Source organism: Staurois parvus, unplaced genomic scaffold (genome assembly GCF_062004578.1).
Source record: "Staurois parvus isolate SC_StPar_1 unplaced genomic scaffold, SC_StPar_1.0 ptg000796l, whole genome shotgun sequence".
Classification (NCBI taxonomy): Eukaryota; Metazoa; Chordata; class Amphibia; order Anura; family Ranidae; genus Staurois; species Staurois parvus.
In genome coordinates, this window is record NW_028318592.1 from 683,292 (window position 1) to 710,471 (window position 27,180).

The 27,180-nt window shown below is 42.4% G+C and overlaps 1 protein-coding gene across 1 annotated transcript in view; it reads left to right on the top strand.

Moving 5' to 3' along the window:
• The first annotated feature begins 22,953 nt into the window (after positions 1-22,953).
• LOC149444247 (receptor-type tyrosine-protein phosphatase beta-like) overlaps positions 22,954-27,180 on the top strand; it is a 162,798-nt gene continuing 158,571 nt past the window's right edge. The window contains exon 1 of the mRNA XM_089654758.1: positions 22,954-23,032. Coding sequence (XP_089510884.1) covers positions 22,954-23,032 — 79 coding nt within the window. The remainder of the gene's footprint in view (positions 23,033-27,180) is intronic.

Genomic DNA, 27,180 nt, shown 5'->3' on the forward strand with positions numbered 1-27,180 from the left:
TGGCGCTTTGCCGCTGTTACTGGGCCTACTTTCTGCTAAGTATTCATCCGTGTCACAGAGTCCCTTCTTTCTATAAGCTCAATCCCTCGTATACTTTGCTGAATTCCCCAGTTCCCTGACTTACTCTTCTTACCATGCGCACCAACATTCTTACTGGACCCCAACATAGCTGGCAGGAGATCCAGCACAAAGACTTGTTTAAAGCGGAGTTCCACTCACCCTATCAAAAAATAAATGGCAGCAGCTACAAAAACTGTAGCTGCTGACTATTAAAAAACAGTTACTTACCTGTCCCTCGGTCCCGTGGTGTGTCCCCTGCGGCCCGTTTCACCGGCTGTCCTGTATTCCAGGAGGCCGGCATCTTCAGTGTGGGCACCCGGCTGTGACAGCTTGCGGCTTCACAGCCGGGTACCCACTGCGCATGCGCAAGTAGTGCTGTGCTTCATGAATGGTCCTGTAGTCTTCTGGGACCTGTCACGTGTCCCAAAAGACTACAGGGAGGACACCTTCCGCTTCCGATCGTTTATGCCAGTGATGGCGAACCTTTTTGAGCCCGAGTGCCCAAAACTGCAACACAAAACCAACTTTTTTATTTCAAAGTGCCAACACTGCAATTAACCACTTACCTTTTAGCTTATCACGTGATCAGCTGTATCCGTAGGACACAGCGATCACCGGCAGCGCAGGGTGTGTGCCACTGGGTTCGCATTCTGGGACGTCCTCCCAGAACTAGACAACCACGCTGTAGCCATCTTTTGGCTATAGCATGGTTGGCAAGCAGTTAATCTCACCTCTGGCAGCGTCGGTGTGGCTTCCAACCCAGCAGCTCATTCCCATCCACGCTGAACACGTTGCCCCTGGCCAGGGAGCAGTGTGGGAGCCTCTTCCTCTCTTCCACGCCCATCCCCGGCTACATCACCCCTGGTGCCAGATCCGCATAGGAGCCGTTTCCTCTCGTCCACACCCACCCTGGCCCCAGAGACACGTGGGAGATGTAGTTTGATGGGGGTCCAGTGTGGACGAGATCTGGATGGCCGGTCAGTGTGCGTGGTCCGTGTGCGCTCATCTTCCTCTTCTTCCTGGCGCTCCCACTGAGATGGCTCTGCGTGCCATAGGTTCGCCATCACTGGTCTAGGCGATTTGACCAGAAGTGGGAGCGGATACCTGTCAAACTTGGGTACCCGCCCCCCAAAGGTGCCAATCCTTAATGGGGAGCGGGGGAGCAGTTCTTAACCACTTCCATAGTGGGCACTTTTACCCCTTCCTGCCCAGGCCATTTTTCAGGTTTCAGCGCTCTCACACTTTGAATGACAATTGTGCGGTCATACAACATTGTACCCAAACTAAAATTTTATAATTTTCTTCACACAACTAGAGCTTTCTTTTGGTGGTATTTTTTCACCACCGGGCTAAATTAACAAAAAAAGACCGAAAATTTCGAAAAAAACATGTTTTTCTTTGTTTCTGCTATAAACGTTTGCAAATAAATAATTGTTCTTCATAAATTTAGGCCGAGATGTATTCTGCTACATGTCTTTGGTGAAAATAACCCAAATTAGGATGTATTATTTAGTTTGTAGGAAAGTTATAGAGTTCACAAACTATGGTATAGATCTGAATATTGATCAATCCTGAAGTACTGACAGCCAATCTAATTTCTTGAGGTCCAAGAATGTCAGAACAGTACAGATATCCCCCAAATGTCAGAACAGTACAGATATCCCCCAAATGTCAGAACAGTACAGATATCCCCCAAATGTCAGGACAGGACAGATATCCCCCAAATGTCAGGACAGTACAGATATCCCCCAAATGTCAGGACAGTACAGATATCCCCCAAATGTCAGGACAATACAGATATCCCCCAAATGTCAGGACAGTACAGATATCCCCCAAATGACCCCTTTTTGCAGAGTAGACAGTCCGACGTACTTCATAAGAGGAATGGCGAGTTTTTTGAAGTTGTATTTTTTTGTCATAATTTTTCAGAAAATTAAAAAATAAAAAAAATTATTTTCACAATTTTTTTTTTACATACTGTCACCAGTGCAGTACAGCGTCATCATATAACTGGCATGGCATCATATAACTGACTGGTGACAGTATGAAAAAAATTAATATATAGATTTTTTTTTAATTTTTGTTTATTATTTTTTAGTACTTTTGTTCTTTTTTTTTAAGATTTTTTTTTCATATTTCACTATGAGCAAAGTAGTACAATGTTACCATAGTAACATTGTACTACTTTGGGGAAGTGATCAGTATTTTTTTTTTTTTCTTTTACACAATTTGCTTATAGCAAAGAATTACTTTGCTATAAGCAAGCATTTACCTGAATGACATCGATTCATTCAGGGTTTTTTTTTTTTTTTTTTGTGCTTAGATGTGATTTGGCCACAGCTAATCACATGACATGTGTATGTGATTAGCTGTGACCATTCACAGCTAGACACTAGTATACAATGGATGGCATGAATGAAGCCATCCATTGTATACAACTGTCATGTGACCTGCTGTGATTGGTCAGAGCAGGTCACGTACCGGCAACGGGGGCCGGTGCTCAGATCTGTCATCGGCCATGTCCGAGGTACACGGTTGGTGACAGATTGTGCCGCTGCGCGGCTCTGCAAGCGCGCAAACTGCGCATGCCTGGGAGTACGCCATATGGCGTCCACCCGGAAATCTAAAGCATTTTTCCGGCCACCAAACAGCTATTGGCCGGGCGGCTAATGGTTAAAGCGGAACTTCCCCTCCAGAGGATTTCCCCCTCTTCCTGACCAGGCCATTTTTTGCGATACGGTGCTGCGTTACTTTAACTGACAATTGCGCAATTGTGCAATGCTGAACCCAAATGAAATCCTTTTTTTCCCCCACAAATAGAGCTTTCTTTTGATGGTATTTGATTGCCTGTTCAGTTTTTATTTTTTGCGCTATAAATAAAAAAAGGAGCGACAGTTTTGAAAAAAATAAATATTGTTTTTTACTTTTTGCTATAAAACATATCCAGTAAAAAAATGTAAAAAATCAAATTTCATCATTATGCTCAATCCCTCGTATACTTTGCTAAGTTCCTCAGTTCCCTGATTTACTCTTCTTACCTTGCGCACCAATGTTTTTACTGGACCCCAACATAGCTGGTAGGAGATCCAGCACAAAGACTTGTTTAACCACTTTACCCCCCCCCCCCCTTCCTGATCAGGCCATTTTTTGCGATACGGCGCTACGTTACTTTAACTGACAATTGCGCGATTGTGCAACGCTGCACCAAAATGAAATTTATGCCCTTTTTCCCGCACAAATGGAGCTTTCTTTCAGTGGTATTTGATGGCCTGTGCGTTTTTAATTTTTTGCACTATAAATAAAAAAAAAGAGCGACAATTAAAAAAAAACAATATTTTTGTACTTTTTGCTATAAAACATATCCAGTAAAAAAAATTTAAAAATCAAATTTCATTATACATTTAGACCAAAATGTATTCTGCAACGTCTTTGCTAAAAAAAAATCCCAATTCGTGTAGATCAATTGGTTTACGTGAAAGTTATAGCGTTTACAAATGGTGGTATATATACTGGATTTTTGTTTTTTAATTTTTTTATACTAGTAATGGTAGAGCTCAACAACTTATAGCGGGACTGCGGCAGGCAATCTGACACTGAAGAGGACTAACTGCCACTGATATACCCAGTGACACGAATACAGTGATCAGTGCTAATAAAAGACACTGACACTGTACTAAAGGCACTGGGCAGGAAGGGGTTAACATCTGGGGTGATCAAAGGGTTAACTGTGTGCTTTGTGTGTTTTACTAAGGAAACGGCAGCATGTTACTTCTGGCAGGAGAGAGACCTGTTATAAACCCTAGGTTCACATCTGTGCGGGTGGTGCCGCTGCGGATCCGCACGAAAATCCGTGCAGCCGCACCACCCGCACAGAGAATTGCGGACCCGCGGGCGGGTACCATTAATTCTAATGGCACACCACCTGCACTGGAAAACGCAACCATACTGAGAACCGAGGTTCTCGTGCGGGCTGCGTTTTCCGGGGAGGGCAGATATAGCGAATGCAGGGTCTGGGGAGACCAGATATAGTGAATGCAGGGTCTGGGGTGACCAAATATAGAAATACAGGGTCCGGGGAGACCAGATATAGTGAATGCAGGGTTCGGGGAGACCAGATATAGTGAATGCAGAGTCCGGGGAGACCAGGTATAGTGAATGCAGGGTCCGGGGAGACCGGATATAGTGACTGCAGGGTCCGGGGAGACCAGATATAGTGAATGCAGGGTCCGGGGAGACCAGATATAGTGAATGCGGGGTCCGGGGAGACCAGATATAGTGAATGCGGGGTCCGGGGGGAGCGGATATAGTGAATACGGGGTCTGGGGAGACCAGATATAGTGACTGCAGGGTCCTGGGAGAGAGGATATAGTGAATGCAGGGTCCTGGGAGACCAGATATAGTGAATGCAGGGTCCGGGGAGAGCGGATATAGTGAATGCGGGGTCAGGGGCAGGGGTGGACTGACAACTCATGGGGCCCCCAGGCAATAGGGGATCATGGGGCCCCTGTTTGCATGCCCACACTCAAACCACACCCACAAAAGCCTATGAAAGGTACCAGGGGCATCTCATGGGGCCCCCTACTGACCCTGGGCCCTCGGGCAGTGCCCGAGCACCCGAATGGTCAGTCCGCCCCTGGATGACAGTATATTTTTTTTATACGGCTTGCTTCATTTCTGCTCATCTGCAGAATCTTTGCGATAATCATTGATTTTATCTGTGTTTTGTTCCTCTTTTTCCCCGGCACGTTGTGAAGTTATAATATTTGTTCTGGTAAGATTTGCTATAACGAGATAAACTTGCTGCAAGGCCTGAGCTGACCGTAAAAAAGAGGTTATTTTTGTAGCAGAGCAGTCGGCCCTCATTCCTGAGACTCCTGTGTCAGGATCGTCTTCTGGTAAAAGGGAAACTTTTTGAGATTGTTTAGCATAATATTCCCTGACGCAGAGCTCAGGGCGCAAACAACATGACTGAAAAACATCCGAAACTGGGGTGAGCGTACCTGAACTCCAAATTACAAAAAAAAAAAATTTAAAGATCATCTCCAAGGAAACATGTGGGAGGGGTTCTGCAGTCCCAGGTAACTCCCCACTGCAAGGGTTAAATGGCTGGTTTTAACCAGGGTACCCGTAAAAGCGATTTTACTTTCTTTATCCTTCGCACTCCCAGCAACAGGCTCTCACCCAGGGGTGGACTGACAACTCATGGGGCCCCCGGGCAATAGGGGATCATGGGGCCCCTGCGTCCTTGCCCACACTCAAAGCACATCCAAAAAAGCCTATAAAAGGTACAAGGGGCATTTCATGGGGCCTCCTACTGACCCCGGGCCCTCGGGCAGTGCCCGAGTGCTCAAATGGTCAGTCCGCCCCTGCTCTCACCTATTCTTTCTGATGCCCCGGGTTGTGGGGGCCCTGTGTGTCCTGCATTGTATGCGATGACATAACGGCTGCGATTGCTGGCCAGAGCACCGAAGAGAGGAGGCCTCAGGGGACCAGACACATGGATGAAGCCTGTGGGAGTGAGGGATATAATGAGTAAATGTGTTTTTTACTGGTACCCATGTAACCCTGGTTACATCTTATCAACAGAGGTCATTTCCATGGCTACTGCTTATTATCAGAGATCGTTTTCCTAGTTACCTCTCCTCAAAGATTATTCCCCCAGTTACCATTCCACAGAGGTTGTTTCCCCAAATACCTCCACACAGAGGTCGTTTCCCTGGTTACCTCCCATCAGAGGTCACTTCCTTAGTTACCACTTGTCAGAGGTGATTTCCCTGGTTACCTCCCCTTATAGTTTGTTTCCCTGGTTATCTCCCCTCAGAGTTCATTTCCCTGGTTACCTCCTATCAGAAGTCATTTCCATGGCCACTGCTTATTATCAGAGATAATTTCCCTAGTTACCTCTCCTCAGAGGTTGTTTCCCCAATTACCTCCACACAGAAGTCGTTTCCCTGGTTACCTCCCATCAGAGGTCATTTCCTTGGTTACCTCACCTCATAGATTGTTTGCATGGTTACCTCTCCGAAGAGATTGTTTCCCTGGTTACCTCTCTTCAGAAGTCATTTCAGTGGTTACCTCCCATCAGAGGTCATTTCCTTGGCTACCTCTCCGCAGAGACTGTTTCCATGGTTACCTCTCCTCAGAGGTCATTTCCATGGTTACCTCTCCTCAGAGGTCATTTCCCTGGTTTCCTCTCCTCAGAGGTCATTTCCCTGGTTTCCTCTCCTCAGAGGTCGTTTCCTTAGTTACCGCTTGTCAGAGGTGATTTCCCTGGTTACCTCCCATCAGAGGTCATTTCCTTTGTTACTTCTTCTCAGAGATAGTTTCCTCGGTTACCTCTCCTCATAGGTTGTTTTCATGGTTACTTCCCCCTCAGAGGTTCTTTCCATGGTTCCCTCCCTTCATAGGTCATTTGCCTGGTTACCTCCCCTCAGAGGTAATTTCCTTAGTTACTTCCCATCAGAGGTCATTTTGTTTGTTACTTCTCAGAGGTAGTTGCCTTGGTTACTTCTCTTCAGAGGTTGTTTTCATGGTTTCCTCTCCTCAAAGGTAGTTTCCCTGGTTACTTCTCCATGGAGGTTGTTTCCATGGTTTCCTCCCTTCATAGGTCATTTCCCTGGTTACCTCCCCTCAGAGTTAGATTCCCTGGTTACCTCTCATCAGAGGTCATTTCCTTAGTTATCCCTCAGAGGTCATTTCCTTGGTTACCACTCAGAGGTCATTTTCCTAGTTACCTCCCCTCAGAATTAATTTCCCTGGTTACCTCTCCTCAGAGGTCATTTCCTTGGTTACCCCTCAGAGGTCATTTCCTTGGTTACCCCTCAGAGGTCATTTCCCTGGTTACCTCTCCTCAGAGGTCATTTCTCTGGTTACCTCTCCTCAGAGGTCATTTCCTTGGTTACCCCTCAGAGGTCATTTCCCTGGTTACCTCTCCTCAGAGGTCATTTCCTTGGTTACCCCTCAATGGTCATTTCCTTGGTTACCCCTCAGAGGTCATTTCCCTGGTTACCTCTCCTCAGAGGTCATTTCCCTGGTTACCTCTCCTCAGAGGTCATTTCCCTGGTTACCCCTCAGAGGTAATTTCCTTGGTTACCCCTCAGAGGTAATTTCCCTGGTTGCCCCTCAGAGGTAATTTCCCTGGTTACTCCTCAGAGGTCATTTCCCTGGTTACCCCTCAGAGGTAATTTCCTTGGTTACCTCTCCTCAGAGATGCTGGCTTTCACTCCCCAGCAGGTTTGGGGATGGTGGATGTATTATTCTGTCCCCTCAGGATGGGTGAGATCTCCTCTTATCTCTTCTTTGGTGATAATTTCTTCACAAACAATTTGTTTTATTGTCACAGACCGTTAGGTGAGTTTTCTTCTCACTGTCTGGTGTCACCTCCATAACTCCACAAACAATACAAATCTATCCTAGGAGAGTTATTATTATTATTGGGGATTGATATAGTGCCCCCAATTTGTGCAGTGCCATACAATATACAGGGAGAGGGTACAGGTAGAATACAATTCGATATAAGAGGGTGAGGAGGGCCTGTGTGAGAGGTTACAGTCTTATCGATGTTTATTGGGGGGTCTGTGGCATGATAATCATCTGTCAGACTGTAATCTCTCACCCGGGACCCTCCTTGCCCTCTTATATTGAACTGTATCTGTACTCTCTCCATTGATGCTTTCATACTCTGCTGGCCATACGTCCACCTCAGATGTATAGTGTGCCCTGTCAGAGCCTCTCCTCACTATTATTATATGAGCCACGCAGACTGCTCAGCAAAATGGCCGCCATCCCTCCCCTGTATAGGCTCAGTTCACGAAATGGCCACTGCCACGCCTAATATGGGGGTATATTCCACACAAGTACCCCCCCCCCCATCCTATACATTATTATTATACAGTATTTATATAGCGCCAAAAAGTTTGCTCAGCGCTGTACATTATAGTGGGGGACAGAACATGAGACAATACAGTACAATACAATACACGAGGGGTTCGAGGGCCCTGACCCTTGGAGCTTACAATCTAGGAGGGAACAATGTACTTCCATCTTCTCAGTGAGCACAAAAAAAAAATGAGGAAGAAATGGAGGGAGGGAGGTGGAGGAATAGGAAAGGGAAGGGAAGAAGGAAGGAAGGGAAATAGGGAGGAAGAGAGGGAGAGGGGGAGGGGGAAGGAAGAAAAAAGGAGAGGAAAGGGAAGAAGGATAGGGAAAGGAAGAAGAAAAGAGAAGAGGGAATGAGTAAGGAAGCAAGCAAAGAAGGGAGGACGGGAGGGGGGAGGAAAGAGAAATGGATGAAGGAATGGAGGAAGGAAAGTAAAGGAAATGGAAGGAAGAGAGGGTGGAAGGGAAAGAAAAGGAAGGGAAAGGAAAGGGATTGAAGAAGGAAGGGAGGAAGAAAGGAAATGGGAGATGGAACGTGGAGAGGGAAGAAGGAAAATTAAAGGAAAGAAGGAAGGAAGGGAGGCAAGAAGGAAGGCAGAGAGGGAGGGAAGGAAGGGGGAAGGAAGAAAAAAGAAAGATGGAAGGAAGGAAGAAAAAGGAAAGAAAAGAAGAAAGGAATGCATGGAGAATAGTGTGATAATTTGTTGAACACTAATGACGTCAAATAATGTTTCTTCATTGAAGAACACAGGAATTCAATACAGCCGGGCTATACTGCCACCCACAGGAGAGGTGGACACTAACAATGAATGACTGTATCTGGATTCCTGTGTCCCTCAATGAACGAGAAAGAGAAGAGGATTTTTGTGCTCACCTTAAAGTCCTTTAAGTGACAGAGGAATTTAGATACAGTCGGGTTATACTGCCACTGACATGAGGACTGCATAGCAAAAGAAGACTTTATCTGAATTCCTGCGTCCCTCAGAGGACTCCAAGAAAAGGTAAGTACTATAATCCTCTTTTGTTTGTGTAAGCACTTTCCTGAAGTTTCCTAGTTATGTCTCCTCTGTAAATAGATCTCACAGCGGTCCCCAGGCTGCATGGATATTTGTATAGTATTTGCATCCTTTGTGTTTGGGATTTGTAGCTGTTTAGTATTTGAATGGATTGGAAACAATGGTCATTCTTGAACTCAGAATTGCCTTGTTGATAGACATAAGGTACGGTAACATTAGCTTTGCCATCACGTCTGAAATATGTCTGAAATTGATCCATAAAGCTCCACCTTTTCTCATTAAAGAGCCCCCCTTGAGCACCAGCCCAGTGACTTTGCCTAGGCCAGTGTTTCTCAACTCCAGTCCTCATGGACCCCCAACAGGTCATGTTTTCAGGATTTCCATTATTTTGCACAGGTGATTTGATCAGTTTCACTGCCTTAGTAATTACCACAGCTGTTTCATCTGAGGGAAATCCTGAAAACATGACCTGTTGGGGGTCCATGAGGACTGGAGTTGAGAAACACTGGCCTAGGCTGAGATGATGTCATCAGACTGCTGCAGGCAGGAGAAAGCATTTCCTCAGTCTCCCCTCCACCAGTATTATTATTATTATACAGTATTTATAAAGCGCCAATGGTTCGCTCAGCGCTGTACATTACAAAGGGGGACAGAACATGTGACAGAACAATACCAATACAATGCAAAACATGAGGGGATGGAGGGCCCTGCTCTTTCGAGCTTACAATCTAGGACTGCAACATGGTAACCTTGTAGGAAGCCAGAAGGTGAGGGGAGTTCTCCTTCTAAGCCAAGGTTGACACATATGTGGTGTGGGAAACGCAGTGATCCCTGCACATTATTATAATTATACATTATTTATATAGCGCCAACAGTTTGCTCAGCGATATACATTATAATGGGAGACAGTACACGAGACAGTACAGTAACAATACAATACACGAGGGGTTCAAGGGCACATTACCCGCATTGCATTACAATCACACTGCGTTTGCAAGCCGCTGTGGGTATCAATTCAAAGTTATCGACACCACAAAAGGATCGCAATCACAGTGCGGTGTGCCCACACTGGATCACATGGTACAAAACAACCATGTGATACGGTTGCAGTGCAGCTCCAAAAAAAAGGTGCCTACACTTCTATGGTGCGATTCCGTGTCATTTGAGACAATTCAAAATGAATGGGCCCAAATCGCACCACACTGAATCGCATGTCAAACCGCACATGCTGTGTGCAGTGTAAACCGGGGATTAAAGATTTACTCTAACTTCCTCTTGTGTCTCTGAGACAGGAAGTAACGGGAAATCTCATTAGGCAGAAAATAAAATCCTGGCAGGAGATGTAACCACCTCCAATACCTTACCCTTCTAAAACATTATATCCCTCTCTTTTTCATTCTTCTATCTATCTATCTATCGTTATCTATCTATCTATCTATCGTTATCTATCTATCTATCTATCTATCGTTATCTATCTATCTATCTATCTATCTATCTATCTATCTATCTATCTATCTATCTATCTATCTATCTATCTATCTATCTATCTATCTATCATATATTATCTATATTTAGATAAACCAAAATTTTGCACTATGCAAACCTGAACTGTACAATCAATCTGTACCCAATCAAGTAGGTCCTTGTATTACATAGTTGTGGGTAGATCTATCTACCTATCCTATAACATCTATCTCTCTCTCTATACTCTATCTATCTATCTATCTATCTATCTATCATTCTCTCTCTCTCTCCCCCTCCATCTATCTCTATGTATCTATCTCATAACATCTATCTATCTATCTATCTATCTATCTATAAATCTATCATTATCTATCTATCAATCTATCTTACTGTCTCTCTCTCTCTCTCTCTCTCTCTCTCTCTCTCTCTATCTATCTATCTATCGCACATTGTTCTGGTATATGTAGCTCAGTGATAACACAGCTATCTGTAGATACAGATTTGGGTCATTACGGGGATGGGCAGGGTAGGAATGTCTCTCTATGTACACAGATGACAAGTGCAGCTCCCACATTTGAAGCTCTGAGGAATGTATTTTCCTCGTGCCTTATCTACCAGGAAGAATCGAGAATTATTACCATCAAAATAACCAGAAAACAATTACAAGAATTCCCAGCGTGTTCTACCTGAACTTTTACATTCTTCTTTCTAATGTTTCATGTCACATTTGAGAATTTACTTCACATTTTGCATGCCCAGCTGCCTTTATCAGAAGATTGGATCAGTGTATTGTGACTTCACCTTTCCTTGGTGGTTCTGGTGTGGATTCATCAATGTCTATTATAGAATAAATGGATCTGAGACCAAGGCCCCACTCCAGGAATGAATTGCCCAGGTATCAATTTATTCCAAATTTTATAGCAGAACTCCAGCCAAAAAATAAGATAAAAATGAATAGCCCAATAAAAGACCACGTACTTCTCCTCTGAGCTCCACTGAAGGTATTGCAATGCAAATCGCATTGCAATACAGTCTTGGAAAGTGACAGGGTGACCCAGAACTGACGTCATACCAAAAACCAAACCAATGATGTCATTGACCAAATATAGTCATGTCTATATTTGGTCAACCAGTGTCTCTGCCCCTTTGTTTAGTTTAGTGGAGGGGACCCAGGGATGTCATTTGGTGCATGGAAAGCGATGTGATCACACATGTCGCAGAAGGCGCTACATGGACCTGCATCGCTGGATGACGTAATTGACGATAGATGTGCATCTTGAGATTATATATATATATATATACATATATATATATATATATATATAGTTTATATATCTTGAGATATAATATATATATCCCAAAAAATATTTTAAGGTGTAAATCCCTCAAAAAAACTGTGCTATAAATATATAAGTGCAAATCATTAAATCTAAAAAATGTGCAAATACCTCATAACATGCTGCCACATTGAATTAATGAACAAATGAAATAATAATATTCTAAAATAAATAAACTATATATATATAGTTTATAGTTAGTTTAACCTATATATATATATATTTTTTGTTGTTTTTATAGTTCGTTCAACTCTCGTGCTGCCAGGTCTGTACATTGTATGGACCTGACAGCAGGGGGCTTTACACACAGTCTGGCTGCAGCCACCAGGATTGTGTGTAAAACTGACAAGCAGGCTCCTGCCTGTCAGGTGGAAGCATTTTGGCGGCTGCGCTGCTGCCCGATTGCTTCCACACACCTCTAGTAATGGTGACCCTCCCCACCATGTATTCTGGGCTCCACCTGCCCATCAGCAGGCCCAAGACCGACATGGCAGACGCCAGTGGGTGGAGGGGAGGGAGGAGAGCAGACGCACTTGCTGTGACCCAGAAAGCGACGCGTATAACCTCAATTTCGGGTCCCCTGTCACTTTCCCCGGTTAGCATAGCCAGGAAGGAATGTATTGCTATGCGATCTGCATTGCAATGCATCCAGTGGAGCCCATAGGAGACGTTCAGGCTCTTTTAGACCCTGTGGGGTTTATTTACGAATGCTGGAGAGTGCAAAATCAGACTAACTTCTGCATAGAAACCAATCAGCTTCCAGGTTTTATTGCCAAAGCTTAATTGAACAAACTGAAGTTAGAAGCTGATTGGTTTCTATACAGAAGTGTGCCTGATTTTTCACTCTCTGGCTTTAGTAATAAAACCCCTGTATGTCTCAATAAAGAGAACCTGTCACCGAACAAAACATCACATAAGGGACTTTGTTTCCTCTATGTGATAAAATAAAATAAGAAAAATCTGCTATGTGGCAGAGCTGTGTAAATCTTAGAACTGGATGGACAAAAAAAATCCTTTATCAGGGTAAACAGCTCCCTTAAATGCATTAAATCTGTGTATTTAGCGGTTTTCCTGGAGTTCGGCTTTAACTGTAACAGAGAAAGCGGTGTCATCCTCCTAGTTTGCAGTGGATCAGGGAAGCATGAATGACAGAAGTGGCTGAACAGAATAATTATTAACCTAAGACTGATCTCATATGTGTACTTCAACTGTAGTTTAGCTCTTTGGCTGCCTCTCAAAAAGTGACTGGAGAACAACATGTTTCTCTTGTAGAAAAAGGGTAAATGGCCGTTACGTCACCTCCATGTAGTGGCACATCCTGAGATGAAGCAAAATGACTCAAGATGCAGAAAAAAGATTGGAGGGGAAAGTGGGGACAGAGCAGGATGTGGAATAAAGGAGGGAAGTGAGAGAACAGGAAAATAAATAGTCATAGTTATTGTCCCAGCGTGACACATCACCGTTATCTCTCCCAAATCTGCATTTATGTGGCGTATTGCAGTCAGCTCCAAGGTCCTATTTAAATTAATGCCATTTAAAGGGCATGTACACCCTACCAATAATTTTCAAATTTTTCTACCCTTTTATGTGTTAGGCCGGCTTCATTGCTTTGTGTTGTTCCGTCCCCCACGATACCACATACGTCATACGCAGGGGCATCCCTAGGCAGGTGCGGGGGGGTGCACGCAGCACAGGGTGACACCTACCGCACGGGGTGACGCCGGACCCACTCCACGAAAAGGTAAGTTGTAAAGCAAGTCGACGATCCCCACAGAATGGATTGGATCTGTGGATTGTGCGTAATGGATCAGAGTCCGATCCATTATGCTCCCCAATCCGCAGATCCGGGTAAAAAAATTAGAAAATTATTGGTAGGGTATACATGCCCTTTAAATGGCATTAATTTAAATAGGACCTTGGAGCTGACTGCAATACGCCACATAAATGCAGATTTGGGAGAGATAACGGTGATGTGTCACGCTGGGACAATAACTATGACTATTTATTTTCCTGTTCTCTCACTTCCCTCCTTTATTACATGCCGACGATCCCTGCAGGATGGATGGGATCTGCGGATTGGGGAGCATAATGGATCGGACTCCAATCCATTATGCTCAATCTGCAGAGCCGATCCATTCTACGGCGATCGTCAGAGGGGGTGTCACCAAGTGTTACTGCACCGGGTGACACCAACCCTGGTCATACGGGATAGCACCAATCACACCTTAGTATGCTAGGCTGCTATAAATGGTTTCTGCGAATCTCAGAAGCTCTTTTGGATTATTCTTTTTCAAGAAAAATGGGCCTTCATTCGTCTTTTTCATTGAAAAAAAAAAGACAGGGAAAAATGCTAAATAACTTACAGTAACAATATACAAATGGTCATGAAATACACAAATAGTACAAAAGACACAAACATCACTAAATAGACTAAACACCCCCTAAATAAAAAAAAAAAGTTATCTGTGTAGATTGGCTTGTATTTGCCTATTGGTTGCACTGTGTGTACTTTTGAAAAGTTAAAATAAAGAATTTTTAAATAAAAAAAAAGTCATCCTAGTCCTGTTCTGGTACTATAAAAAATGGACACTCATTAGACTTATGAATGTATGTATTTTTCCACAGATAAACAAGCCAAGCAGTGAAAAAGAAAAAGTTAAATAATTTAGTCACAATACACAAATGATGATGAAATACACAAAAAATGTTTTTAAAGTCTTATTTTTTTACAAAAAAAAAAGACAGGGAAAAAAGTAAAATAATTTACAGTGCCAAATTACATATGGCAATGAAATACACAAAAGTACGAAAGACAGAAATACAAAAATCACTAAATAAAGTAAACTATCCAAAATGCACCCCACAAAATGTACCCTTTAAACAAAGTTCTCCTGGTCCTTTTCTTGAACCATAAAAGGAGGCCCTCGTTAGCCTTATTTTTTTTTAACCAAAAAAAAAAACTGACGAAAAATTAAAATCATTTTTAGTGATGATACACAAATGACAATGAAATACACAAAACATAAAAAAGACACAAATATAAATATCAATAAATAAACTGCTAAGATACACTCCACAGAAACATAACCTCTAAATGAACAAAGTTATCCTGGTTCTCTTCTTGTACAATAAACATGGACCCACAATAGCCTAATTAATGCATTTTTTCCACATAAAGAAAAAAACAGACAGCAAAATAAAAATAAATGCATGAATAAATAATTTACAAAGATAATACACACATGACAATGAAATAAAAATTACCCCCCCCCCTCACAGATACACAAACACTAGGTAGACTACCCAAAATATATCCCACAAAAATTCACACTCTAAAAAAAGAATTCCAGCTCCTGTTCTTGAATCATAAAAACGGACAAAAAATTAGCCCTACTCATTTATGTTTTTTTTTACATAACAGACAGCAAAAAAAATACACAAATGATGATGAAGTACACAAAGACAAAAAAAAAAACACACAAAAAAAAAAAGACACAACAAAATCGCTAAATAAACTAAACTAACTTTTAATAGTGACCTCAAAATGAAACAAGATTATCCTGGTCCTTTCTTTGCACCATAAAAATGGACCCTCATTAGCCTAACTAATATAGCATATTTTTTCCCAGAGAAAGAAAAAAAGAAAACAGACAATGAAAACAAAAAATGTAAATATAAATATAAAACAATATAAATATATATAAAATAATTTACAGTGACAGTACAGAAATGATAAAATATGCATAAAAAGTGAAAAATAAAAATAAACACAATACAAATGCAAAAAACACGAAATAAACTAAATGTCCCAAAACAAACCCACAATAACAAATAAATAAAATGAAAGTATCCGGGTCCTATTTTATTGTAGTAGAAAAATTGACCCTTATTTGCGTCTCTAATTTTTTTTTTTTTAAATTAACACACATTTGGGTAGATTTACTAAAAACTGGAACACTCAAAATCTGGTACATCTGTGCATAGTATCCAATCAGCTTCTAACCTCAACTTGTTCCATGAAGCTTTGGCAATAAAACCTGGAAGCTGATTGGTTTCTATGCAGAGCTGCACCAGATTTTGCACTCTCCAGTTTTAGTAAATAACACCCATTGCATACTTGTGTGTGCAGTGGTTTTGCACAGAGCAGCCCTGAGCCTCCTCTTTTGGGGTACCCCATTGGTGCTCCTTGCTCCTCCTCCTGTCTGAGTGACCCCGTAGCTAGGCACTTTCTATAGGGGCACTCATGCTGGCTCGATCCCAAGCTGGGCAGTATGTGTCTATTCAGCTGCCGCTGAAGTCAGCCAAGTCTGTGAGAGAGAGGAGGGAGAAGAAGTGCTGCTGCTGTCAGGCACAGTGCTAGATCAAGATTGGGGGGGGGGGGGGACTTAAGCTGCTGACCTGCTAAATTAGCCTGATTGCTTCCTGAATTCTGTGTTTGCTGTCCAATCGTGACTGGCATTCACCTGTGAGGTTTATTCTTTCTTGAGAAGAGGAGATTAAGGAGGGATATGATCTCCATGTATAATACATAAGGGGGATATGATCTCCATGTATAATACATAAGGGGGGATATGATCTCCATGTATAATACATAAGGGGGGATATGATCACCATGTATAATACATAAGGGGGATATGATCTCCATGTATAATGCATAAGGGGGGATATGATCTCCATGTATAATACATAAGGGGGGATATGATCTCCATGTATAATACATAAGGGGGGATATGATCACCATGTATAATACATAAGGGGGATATGATCTCCATGTATAATACATAAGGGGGATATGATCTCCATGTATAATACATAAGGGGGGATATGATCTCCATGTATAATACATAAGGGGGGATATGATCTCCATGTATAATACATAAGGGAGGATATGATCTCCATGTATATTACATAAGGGGGGATATGATCTCCATGTATATTACATAAGGGGGGATATGATCTCCATGTATAATACATAAGGGGGGGTATGATCTCCATGTATAATACATAAGGGGGGATATGATCTCCATGTATAATACATAAGGGGGGGTATGATCTCCATGTATAATACATAAGGGGGGATATGATCTCCATGTATAATACATAAGGGGGGATATGATCTCCATGTATAATACATAAGGGGGGATATGATCTCCATGTATAATACATAAGGGGGGATATGATCTCCATGTATAATACATAAGGGGGATATGATCTCCATATATAATACATAAGGGGGGATATGATCTCCATGTATAATACATAAGGGGGATATGATCTCCATGTATAATACATAAGGGGGGATATGATCTCCATGTATAATACATAAGGGGGGATATGATCTCCATGTATAATACATAAGGGGGGATATGATCTCCATGTATAATACATAAGGGGGGATATGATCTCCATGTATAATACATAAGGGGGGATATGATCTCCATGTATAATACATAAGGGGGGATATGATCTCCATGTATAATACATAAGGGGGATATGATCTTCATGTATAATACATAAGGGGGGTATGATCTCCATGTATAATACATATGGGGGGATATGATCATCATGTATAATACATAAGGGGGGATATGATCTTCATGTATAATACATAAGGGGGGGGATATGATCTCCATGTATAATACATAAGGGGGATATGATCTTCATGTATAATACATAAGGGGGGTATGATCTCCATGTATAATACATAAGGGGGGTATGATCTCCATGTATAATACATAAGGGGGGTATGATCTCCATGTATAATACATAAGGGGGGATATGATCACCATGTATAATACATAAGGGGGGATATGATCTCCATGTATAATACATAAGGGGGGATATGATCTCCATGTATAATACATAAGGGGGGATATGATCTTCATGTATAATTACATCAGTGGTTCATATAGTGAACGCGGTGTAGAGTCATTCCCCCTGAGGTCATCACAGAGGACAAGGGGGCGCTCTTTAATGTCTGGAGGAAAAGAAATGTAATCTCCAAACACAGAAAGGTTTCTTCACAGTAAGAGCTGTGAAAATGTGGAATAACTCCCTCAAGAGTTGGTTCTGGCCAGCTTAGTGGATTGCTTCAAAAAAGTCCTGGATTCTTTCTTAGATACACAGAATATAACTGGATACTAACATTTATAGGTAAAGTTGATCCAGGGAATATCCGATTGCCTCTCGGTAGATGAGGAAGGATTTTTTTTCCCTGCAGGAGCAAATTGGATCATGCTTTTCTGGGTTTACTTGCCTTCCTCTGGATCAACTGTGGGTGTAGGATTATAACTTTTTTTTTGGTTGAACTGGATGAACTTTTGTCTTTTTTCAGCCAGACTAACTATGTAAGGTTGAATTTTAATTATAATATATATATATATTTAAAGTACTTTGCTAATTATGCCATTTTCTTTCCTTTCAGGTTGAAGCAACTTGTGATGGTAAGGATTCTTACTATTACTATTATTATTATTATTATTATTATTAATATTTTATGTTTCTTGATGTTACAGCTTTTTTTTGTTTTGCAGTGTAGTCTTGTGACATCTAGTGGTAGAAATTGGGTGTTGAGTTTTATCACTAGGCAAGTGCATGCACACTATAAGCCCAATAAAGTTTTTTATCCTACAGGAGTTCAGCAGCATCAAAATGCTGTAAAAAGCCACATTTTTGCATGCGCATTCATGCACATTAATGCTCGTTCATGTGCGTTAATGTGCGCTCCTGTGTCTGGAGTTGACTTCACCTCCGCAACATCCCCAAGATACAACCGTTCCTAACCCCTGAAACCACTAAGCAACTCATTCACTCCCTGGTTATATCTCACCTTGACTATTGTAACTCCCTCCTCATTGGCCGACCTCATCGCAGGCTATCCCCACTTCAGTTTATCATGAATGCTGCTGCCAGACTCATCCACCTTACTAACCGTTCTGTATCTGCCACCTCTCTCTTCCAATCCCTCCACTGGCCTCCACTCAGTGTCCTCCATCCCTCTCTGCCAATCCCTCCACTGGCTTCCATTCAGTGTCCTCCACCCCTCTCTGCCAATCCCTCCACTGGCCTCCACTCAGTGTCCTCCACCCCTCTCTGCCAATCCCTCCACTGGCCTCCACTCAGTGTCCTCCACCCCTCTCTGCCAATCCCTCCACTGGCCTCCACTCAGTGTCCTCCACCCCTCTCTGCCAATCCCTCCACTGGCTTCCACTCAGTGTCCTCCACCCCTCTCTGCCAATCCCTCCACTGGCCTCCATTCAGTGTCCTCCACCCCTCTCTGCCAATCCCTCCACTGGCCTCCACTCAGTGTCCTCCATCCCTCTCTGCCAATCCCTCCACTGGTCTCCATTCAGTATCCTGCACCCCTCTCTGCCAATCCCTCCACTGACCTCCACCCCTCTCTGCCAATCCCTCCAGTGGCTTCCCGTTGCCCAATGGATAAAATTCAAAACAATAACATATAAAGCCATTTATAACTCTGCCCCAAATTACATCAACAATCTTGTCTCTAAATACCACCCAAACTGTACTCTTTGCTCCTACTCTCTAGCTCCCTTGTTTTCTCCTCCCATGCTCGTCTCCAGGACCTCTCCAGAGCTTCCCCCATCCTCTGGAACTCTCTACCCCAATTTATCAGACTATCGCCTACTCTGCTCACTTTTAGGTGATCTCTGAAAACCTCTCTTCAGGGAAGCCTATCCTGCCCTCAGCTAATAATGGAATCTTCTACTCTTCCAACCAGTCCATCCCCCACAGTTACTACCTTTTGTACCACCAGCCCCTCCCTCCTAGATTGTAAGCTCCCAGGATCAGGGCCCTCCTATCCCTCTTGTATTAAACTGTATTGTTGCTGTATTGTCTCCCGTTATATTGTAAAGCGCTGAGCAAACTGTTGGCGCCATAAATCCTGTATAATAATAATATATAAATCCTGTATAATAATAATATATAAATCCTGTATAATAATAATAATAATGCATTCTATTGGCCATTAGAAAGCATTGATGCGAAAATGCATGTTAATGTGCTAAGCGTTAATGTATAGTAACTTGCATTAATACACACTAATGCACAGCTGGGCACCTTTGAGCGTTTTCCTTTTTCCCCATAAGAGTTATATTCAGCAGTTAGTACAAAAGCTACAAAATGCAAAAGTACAAAAGAAAATAAAATAAAAATTAAAATACAAACTTACAGAATTAAATATAATAAAAATGACCTCCTTCCCAATAACTCTCTGAAGTAGAAGAGTCTTCGAGATTGCCAATGGGTCATTTCCAGCCCACCAAATCCAGGCATTGTAGAGGGGTCCAAACCTGTAAAGAAACCCATTAATAGTGCACTAAATTACCCAGCAAAGTACAAGATAATAACAGAGGCCACCTCAGAATCATGGGAAAAATAAACAGTTGAAAAGAAGTTCTCAATGCACCCACAGAGGGCAATAGGATCATCATTCACAGCAAAAGCAGCGACTGCCCTCAAAAACCTGAGGAATCTGATGTAATCATAAAGCAGAAGGGAGTGAGAAAAAGGGGAAGGGAAGAAATGCACTGGTACTGGTGTGAACTATGCTATTGAAAACTAAGTAACCTACTTTCTGTGCATTTTGAATGCAGAAAAAAAAGCACTGGAACGCATGTGGTGTGAACTGGTTCTAAGGGCATGTTCACACTTGACTTTTTTTCCAACTCTTGCCAAACGCCCCTATAGTGTTTGACAAGCGTTGGTCTGGCGTTTACGGAGCGTTTTTAACGCTCCGCAAACGCTCCAAAAACTCTGCATGCACGGTTTAGCGGGGGTTGCTAGGCGTTTCCCAAGCGTTAAAGACGCCCCACAAATGCCTATAATGAAGTTTGAATGATGTTAACGTTCTGCAAATGCCTCGTAACCGTGTTGCAACCGCACCGCAAACACCGGGCGTTTGCGGAGTGGCACCATAGACTTGAATAGGAGGCTTCAACTCCTCCTGACTCGACCAGAGGCGTCCGTTTTGCCGCGACGCTAACGCTCCCGTTTGAACAGCACCATGTGCTGCAATGTGCAGAATTTTCCGAGGCGTTTGGAAAACGGTAAAAACACTTCCCAAACGCCTGTCTGCCCTTTGCTAACAAGGCTGGTGTGAACGTAGCCTAAATGCCTGAAGAAGCTGCTTTTTTTTAGCTGGAGTGTGCATGAGGTCTAAAACTGTTAGATGTCTGTTTATAAATGATTATTATACATGATTTATATGGCGCCAACAGTTTACACAGCGCTTTACAAAATAAAGGGGAACAGTACAATTACAATACTGTTCAATACGGAAGGAATAGGAGGGCCTTGCTCATGGAGCTTACAATCTAAATGTTTTCTCACAAGATTCATTGGTGATAGGTGGCCTTTATCCTGCACAGAATGGTGCCAACATAGGGGGTTATTTACTAAAACTGGAGAGAGCAAACTCTGGTGCAGCTGAGCATGGAAACCAATCAGCTTTCAGGTTTTAGGCTGGCCATACATTATACAATTTTCTTGAGATTTTTGGTTTAGATTTACCAAAAACCATATAATAGGAGGACAAAACTAACAACACTTTCAATTGTATCCAATTAGGCTGGCCCTTGCACTACATAGTTAAAGGTAAATCTAAAGGAAATTGGGCAGAAATTGGAAAGAAAAAATTGTATAGTGTATGGCCAGCCTAAGGCTACGTTCACACTAGCCTTGTTAGCAAGCAGCAGACAGGGGTTTGGGAAGTGTTTTTACCGTTTTCCAAACGCCTCAGAAAATTCTGCACATTGCAGCACATAGTGCTGTTCAAACGGGAGCGTTGCGTCGCGGCAAAACGGACTCCTCAGGTCGAGTCAGGAGGAGTTGAAGCCTCCTATTCAAGTCTATGGTGCCGTTCCGCAAATGCCAGGCCGGCGTTTGCGGTGCGGTTGCGACGTGGTTGCGAGGCATTTGTGGAGCGTTAACACCATTCAAACTTCATTATAGGCGTTTGTGGGGTGTTTTTAACGCTTGGCAAACGCCTAGCAACCTCCGCTAAACCGCGCATGTTGCATTTGTGAACCGTTAAAACGCTCCGCAAATGACGGACCAATGCTTGTCAAATGCTATAGGGACGTTGGAAAAAAAGTCAAGTGTGAACGAGCCCTTATTGTCAAAGCTTAATTGAACAAAGTGAAGTTAGAAGCCGATTGTCTCCCATGCACAGCTGCACCAGATTCTGAGTGCTCCAGTTTAAGGTCTGGTTCAAACTACATGTGTTTCAGTTGCGATTTTTCTGCTTCCAAAACGCACAGAAAGTAGGTGATATGGCTGTCAATGTCATAGTTCACATCAGTGCTTGCAGTTCCAGTGCGTTCCGGGTGCAGAAAAAAAAGTAGAACAGGCTGTATTTTTTCTGCACAGAACTGAACTGGAACACACCATAAAAAAAATGCACTGGAAAACACTAAAACGCACTGGAATGCACACGTTCTTATATAAATTGAAGAAAAAGAGGGAACAATTAACTGGAATGCATAAAAAACACACTGGAACACGTCAAAAACGCATCAAAAATGCACCCAATCGCGCCAAAAGCACGCATATGGAAACGCATCTGGAATGCATCTAGACTGCGTCTCTATAGTGTGAACCAGCCCTTAGTAAATCTCCCCCATAATGTCACATAGGCACCGTTCTGTGCAGCAGGACTGTGAATCCAGGCTGGTGTGATGATGAAGCCCCAGGGGGCGTGTCCATGACAGCCAGGAAGTAGGTTGAATGATGGAGTGCCTGCAGGGGACACCACCAGGGATCAGGTGAGTTTTTCAGAAAAAGCTACATTTTAAAAAAAATATTTAAACCTTCTGGGCAATGGATTTCTATCTTTGAAAATGGAAAAGGATGCGCTTTAAAAAGATCTTTGGATTAGACAACAAATACCTCCCTGTGTGATAATTTTAAATACTAATTATAGCCAGGGAAGTATAAAACAAACAATCTGGAGATAGTTTATAAAACTAATCATTGGAAAGTGCACTGGAGTATTAATAGACAATTTCCTTTTTACTTATTTTACTTTAGATGTGTGTCCATCAATTTCGGTCCAAGCTTCCACCAGCAATATAACAGTCACAGGACAGGTGGATGGATGTGTCCTGCAAAATATAACGAACATCAATGGGACTGTGGTGGTGGCTTCTGATGGCAGCTCCATTAACACCTCACTGATGACCTTCCTGCCCGGTACTCAGTACATCATACACTACGGAAATGACTCCTACAACTGCTGCTACAACTTTACAACCAGTAAGTTCTGGGGATAGGGGTGCATAGCAGACCTTAGTGACCAAGTAATGTCTCCTGGAGGCCACACATTGAAGCAGACTTGCCGTAATGAAGTGAATGTCAGTGTCAGCCTAGGCTCCCGCCAGGCCACACCCCCAACACATTTCACTCCACCCCTCGGAGCTAAACCATGGGGACCATAGTGACCCCTACTATGTAGTAGAAACCTGACCCCGGAACAAACATATACATTCCTGATATATACAAGAGCTGCTGATAATGTCACTGAATCTGACCCGGTGTCACTAACTACCTGCACAGGTAAGTACAGCTACAGACCCGCTCTCATCACTCTGGTGGGGGACACCATGAAATTATTTCCATATTACTGAGATCTGTCAGATCAATAAGAGGGGGTTGCTTAATTTTTTAGCAAATTTTTTTCTTTGCCAACGCATGGCTGATAAAATTGATTTGATTCTTTGCGATGTACCTACAATTTGCCAGTTTTTCAATTAAACATACGTTCATCATTTGATTGTAACTTGCATGTTTAATACACTGGCTGAATAGCATTTTGCTAAAAATGAAGGTTTTCTTTTCAGACAGAAGCACAATGTATTTCTGCAGACGGGATATATATCCACAGCCCCCAGTAACAACCCCCCCCCCCCCGCATGTGCACTCCTGCCATGTAATCTGGGCTCCGCTTGCCCATCTGCAGGCCCAGGAACGACATGTTGGGTGCTGTGACCTGGAAAGCAACGTGTATGATGTCACTTCCGGATCATCCTTTCACTGTTGAGATGTATTGCGGTGCGATCTGCATTGCAATACATTCAATGAAGCCCAGAGGAGTCTTAATAAACAGAACCTATAACCAAAAAAATCCAAGGGGACTCTGCGTCCCTATGTGATTAAGTTAAGCCAAGACAAAAACAAATTTTTTTATTGCAAAAAAATTAAGTTACACCCAAGCACATAACATTCCCTCACAAAAAAATTTTGAGACCCCCACATATACACACATATATGAATGTAAACACAGGGGCGCCTGTGCTTGATGACGTTTTTTGCGATACACATTTACATATTGTATCGCATGCCATGATGCACTGAAAAATTGGACATATAACGATGATATGACCATGGTGAACTGACATGTTAGTACTCTGCAGCTAATATATCAGGTGGGAATATTTTGTTGTACCTTATATTTCTAATTATTTTCAGTTCATCATGGCCCATGATTGTCTGCTACTACCTATTTAAATACTCCACCTGCTCAGAGGGATCACCAAGGGGTCCTTTTGCTCACAGGACACCAGAGGATCACCAGTAAAGTCTTTGTTTTTAACCGACATATGGTTATAAGTTTGTGCTGTATTTTGTTTCTTTCCCTGAAGAAGATTCAAAGTATGAATTACAGGTATTGAAACACGTTGGGGTTACACTACTTTCTTGAATACAGCTCAGGCTTTCCTGTCTCTCAATTTTACTTACTGATACCAAATTGTCATATTTTGTATGAGGAAAGACAAAACAGAGGGCGCACAGGCCTAGTGCATTACCATAAAAAATGTTTAATAAAAAATAAAGTAGGTGTTGTACTCAAACGACAATATAGTCAAGGCACATCATAAAGAACAGCTGGGTCAACACAGTGGCCGAGGAAGAGGCAAGTCCTCGAAACGCGTCAGCCTTTTGGATGTCTAAACTCCCTATTGCGGACTGTTACTCAGCGCGGTGTTGACCCAGCTGTTCTTTATGATGTGCCTTCACTATATTGTCGTTTGTGAGTACAACACATACTTTATTTTTTATTAAACATTTTTTATGGTAATGCACAAGGCCTGTGCGCCCTCTGTTTTGTCTTTCCTCATTCAGTATATTTGGATTTCCCCGGTCCATTTGAGGGAAGCAAGGTGTGCATGTTCCAGGACATTCTTAATGTGGTTGTAGCCTGCATCGAGTCCAGCCCCAAGCGCAGGAGCATTTGTGTTTGCTGGTTCTTTGTCATATTTTGTAGTAAGAACCTTTTTATGTTTTTTTTAGATTGAATGCAAAAAAATTTTATTTTACTATAATTATTGTTCAATTGTGGTGCTTGGATCGTCCCTATTTCCACAACAAAATTATGCTTTTCAATGCAGTGACTATTGGGATATAAGCACCATAATTATTCTATTATGACTGACCAGTGACAAATATATTTTAGGAAATATAAACTGCTGAATACCTTTTATCATCAGCAATATATAGCAGTCTTGTGACTTATATCAGTGTTCAGCAGAGCACTGGTTAAAGCTTGTAGGAGGCGTTTTCATTCTCCTCTGACTGTCCTATGAGGCTGCATAACCCCTGACCCTCTGTCTAGACAGTGATGATGGGCCCTGTGCTGATCACATGCACCCTCCCCCCCCCAAAAAAAACTCTTGCAATACACACTAAACTGAGCATGTGCAGAGTGACTGCTAGAGCTCTGTACTACCAGCAGATGGATTGGGGACAGCAGAAGAAGGGGAGGATCAGAGAAGAACAGTCTTTTTATACAATGCAGAGTATTAACCCCTTAGGTTCCACAGCCTAAGCATTCTTTACTGCATATACAGACTGATTTTTACTGTTGTGGGTTTAGTAACACTTCACAAATCATACAATCACAAAATATATGTAAAGTGTGTACTACAAAAAAAACTGTAGTATGCTGCTAAAGTGTTCCGGTTTGGCTAAAAGAAAAGGTGGCAACTCTACTCAAGACTGCAGGAAGGGGACCCACTGCAGAACATTTGAAAGGGTCCCAAAGTGGGACCAAAATATAGGGCCCTGCAATGGGAGTAAGGTGTCTCAATTTTGGAGGGAGTGTATGTGTGGGGGGTCAAGGAGGCCCTTCATGGTTTCTTGCACCAGGGCCCTGAAGGTTCTAGTCACGCCTCTGATATAGTGTGTCTGTGCTAAAGGATTCCCAAATACTATGGGCTGTCTACAGAAAGAACACAGCAGTAGGTATTTCCTTTCAGCCAGGCAGTGTCTGAGTGAAACTAGACAATGAAAAAGATACATTAAAAAAATACATTACCTAGAAGTAAATCTGACTATGGCTAGGTTCACACATATGCAGTTTGCGTTTGATCCGTTTTTGCAGTGTGTTTTGCATTTTTGCTGCGTTTTTTGTGCCCTTTGCGGTTTTTTTTCTTGTTGCTAGGCAGATTAAAAACGCAAAATGCATCAAAAACGCAGAACATAATGCAGCAAAAACACACTACATGCTTTTCTGCAAAATTTCAATTGAAGTCTATAGAACCCAAAACACAACTTTTTGCATTTAAAAAAGTCCCTGACCCTTTCCGAAAAATGCACCGGGTGAAAATGCGGAGATGTGAATGTGTCCCATAGGAAATCATGTTAAATGGACTGTAGTGTGTTTCTGCAAAACGCTGCAGAAAACGCATAGGTGTGAACCTGGGGTAAAGACGGGTCGGACTGCTGGCTCAGTGAAAATGTTGCCATTTATGTGGGTTATTACTGCAGCCTAGCCACCTTAGCAAAATGCCCATGTAATATTAATTTTTGCAACACTTATTGTTAATTTCCTCCATTATCTGAATTCCTTTTAAAGCAGATGAATCTTCTTCCATCTCATTAATTCTTAACATTGTTATTTCTTCAAACAGATCCCACCCCACCAGGCAGCATAGCCTTTACTACGATAGGAACTAAGAATGTCACCTTATCTTGGGGAGATCCAGTAAATATGACCGGAGTGGTGAAGTCATATAATATAACTTATTGGAATACTTCTCCTTCAATCATTGTTGGACCCGTGACAAGCAACACAATGAGCGTCACCCTTCCAAACCTAATATCGGGGACCAATTACACCGTCTCTGTGGTGACAGTCATAGCTCAGGGAAATCAGAGCACGGCTGTGACTGGATCAGTCTGTACAAGTAAGTTTTTGATCCTTTTACAAGTTATATATAAAAATTGCCAAAAATCGGTCAGTTTTCTTCCTTGAGTTTGAAAATGAAAGAGGAACTCTCAGTATTGTGAGCACCCAGATTTCCCGAAGTCCCTAAGAGGCATATGCTATACAAAAGTTACCAAGCATAGATTTACAGTGTTTGCCCGTGCCACTAAACTCCATTTCCGTGCTGGGAAATCATCCT